General features: G+C 41.6%; 1 protein-coding gene across 1 annotated transcript; it reads right to left on the bottom strand.

The window, feature by feature from the left end:
• Nucleotides 1-1,364: 1,364 nt before the first annotated feature.
• Nucleotides 1,365-2,060, bottom strand: LOC123241196 (hypoxanthine-guanine phosphoribosyltransferase-like). The gene has a single exon (XM_044668898.1). The coding sequence runs from the start codon at nt 2,058-2,060 to the stop codon at nt 1,365-1,367; it is 696 nt and encodes a 231-aa protein (XP_044524833.1).

The raw sequence follows: 2,060 nt of genomic DNA, 5'->3' as shown, positions 1-2,060 counted from the left end.
CTACAGGGCTTCTCTTGGTACCTCATACCCTCCTCTCTCTACATTTTCTACTCTCCACTCCTTTTATATACCCTGTACAAGTGTGATATAGTTCCACACACAGTCCTGATTTAACTGTAGGACAGTGTGTGGCTCTCCTCTGCTAGGAACTCACTGGCTTCCCTTCTGTCACTCTGTTTCTGTCCTGGTGTGCTACGTTCCTATTCACTCCATACTTTTCTGTTGTTTCTGGGTTTTAGAAAAGCAAATACCTTTTCAGTACTGGCTGGAACAAAATTCAGACAATGAACAGTAACAGGAGAAGCAGAAGATGGCAGAAGAAGCCCCAGTGTCTCAGGAGTCATGGGGATGACTTGAAGACCCTGGAGTGGTCACTTTCATAGACCAAAGTTACTACAGAGAAGTTGTCTCTTTTAGTCCTGGAGGAGAGACACTGAAATGAACTGAAATGAACTGGGGTGGGGTTTTTAGTGTAGAAAGCTCCAAAGTGATGTTGTGACTCATCACAGGGGAATTATTTTATTTTAAAAGCCTTTCTTTTAAACATTTTGGATTATAGATTTCAAATGGGAAATGTCATAGATTTCAGAAAGTCAATTCATCCTTTTAAAAAATCCCTACTTTTGACAATGAGTTCACAGAAAGGAAATTATCTGGAACAGTGAGACATACAGTTAAAGTGACCTTTCTTGTTTTTTGTTTTGTTTTTCTTTCTATCGGTCCTCCAAAGTAATGTTGTGCCCCATCACAAGGGAATTATTTTATTTAAAAAGCCAAAGCCTTTATTTTAAGCATTTTGGATTATAGATTTCCATCTCAATAAAATAACCCCTTTGATCCATTTTAATTCCCCATTAGGAATAAGCAAAGTTTTCGAAATAATGTAATTCCAGGAGATGGACAGATAATGGTATCAGAAAATAATCAAATATTTTGTATTTTAGAACAGAACTGAAACATATATTGAAACGGATTGCTCCCTTTTTGACAAAGAGAAGGTATGATCTGAGAATATTCAATTATGCTTTTGCTGATTTTTTGACATACACAATTAAATCACCAATTTAAAAATTAATATAACTTCTTTAATCATCTCTTACATTCTGAATACTCTCCAAATTGTCCTTTCACTATTTCAATCGAGTACTCAGTGTGGCTTCAGTCATTTCCCATTCCTAAATCAAACACAGCAAGTCCATCCCTTCTCCCCAGGGGAAGTCATGTCTCTTTTAAGCTGTGTAGTTCCAATCACATTCCTAAAGGATAAAACACACAAGACAGAGTTCTGTAGATGCAAAAAGCTTTAATAAGCACATGCTCACAAGAGCTGAAATGGGACAAATTTAGCTGGGTGTCCAGATGTCTCATGGTTGGGTCTCCCCAGGGTGTTTCAGAGCTTCTCTACACAAGGCATGCTTGTCTCTGGCAGTCTCACTCAGGGTACAGATATGGTTTAAGTCCCTGAAGTAGTCATTGTAGTCAAAGGCATATCCCACCACGTATCTGTCTGGAATTTCAAAGCCCACAAAGTCTGGTCTGTATCCCCCACTTTGAGGGCTCCTTTTCACCAGCAGGCTGGCTACTCTCACCACCTTTGGCTGATGCTGCTCCACCAGGGAAAGCAAAGTCTGCATGGTTTTCCCCGTGTCAATGATATCTTCCACAATCAAGACATTCTTGCCAGTTAGGCTGGAGAGATCAGCTCCCCCCATCACTGTGACTGTCCCTGTGGACTGGTCATTACAGTAGCTGCTCAGTCTGATGAAATCCACAGTCACGGGGTTGGACTGGTCTCTGTTCCTGTTCAGGGTCTCCATAGAATCCAGCAAATCAGCAAAGAACTTATAGGCCCCCTTGAGGACACAGAGGGCCACAATGGGGCTGCCTCCCATCTCCTTCAGCACGTCTTGTGCCAGGCGTTCAGTCCTGTCCATGATGAGCCCATGAGGGATCAAGACTTTTTCCAGATCTTGAGCATAATGCTTCGGGATGCAAAAACAGTCCAAGTCATAGCCTGCTTCATCATCTCCAATCCAGATGCTGGGGCTGATGTTTGCCAT

Source organism: Gracilinanus agilis, chromosome 3 (genome assembly GCF_016433145.1).
Source record: "Gracilinanus agilis isolate LMUSP501 chromosome 3, AgileGrace, whole genome shotgun sequence".
Taxonomy (NCBI): Eukaryota; Metazoa; Chordata; class Mammalia; order Didelphimorphia; family Didelphidae; genus Gracilinanus; species Gracilinanus agilis.
Note: the sequence above shows the minus strand (reverse complement) of the source record. Positions and strands in the feature narration are given on the sequence as shown.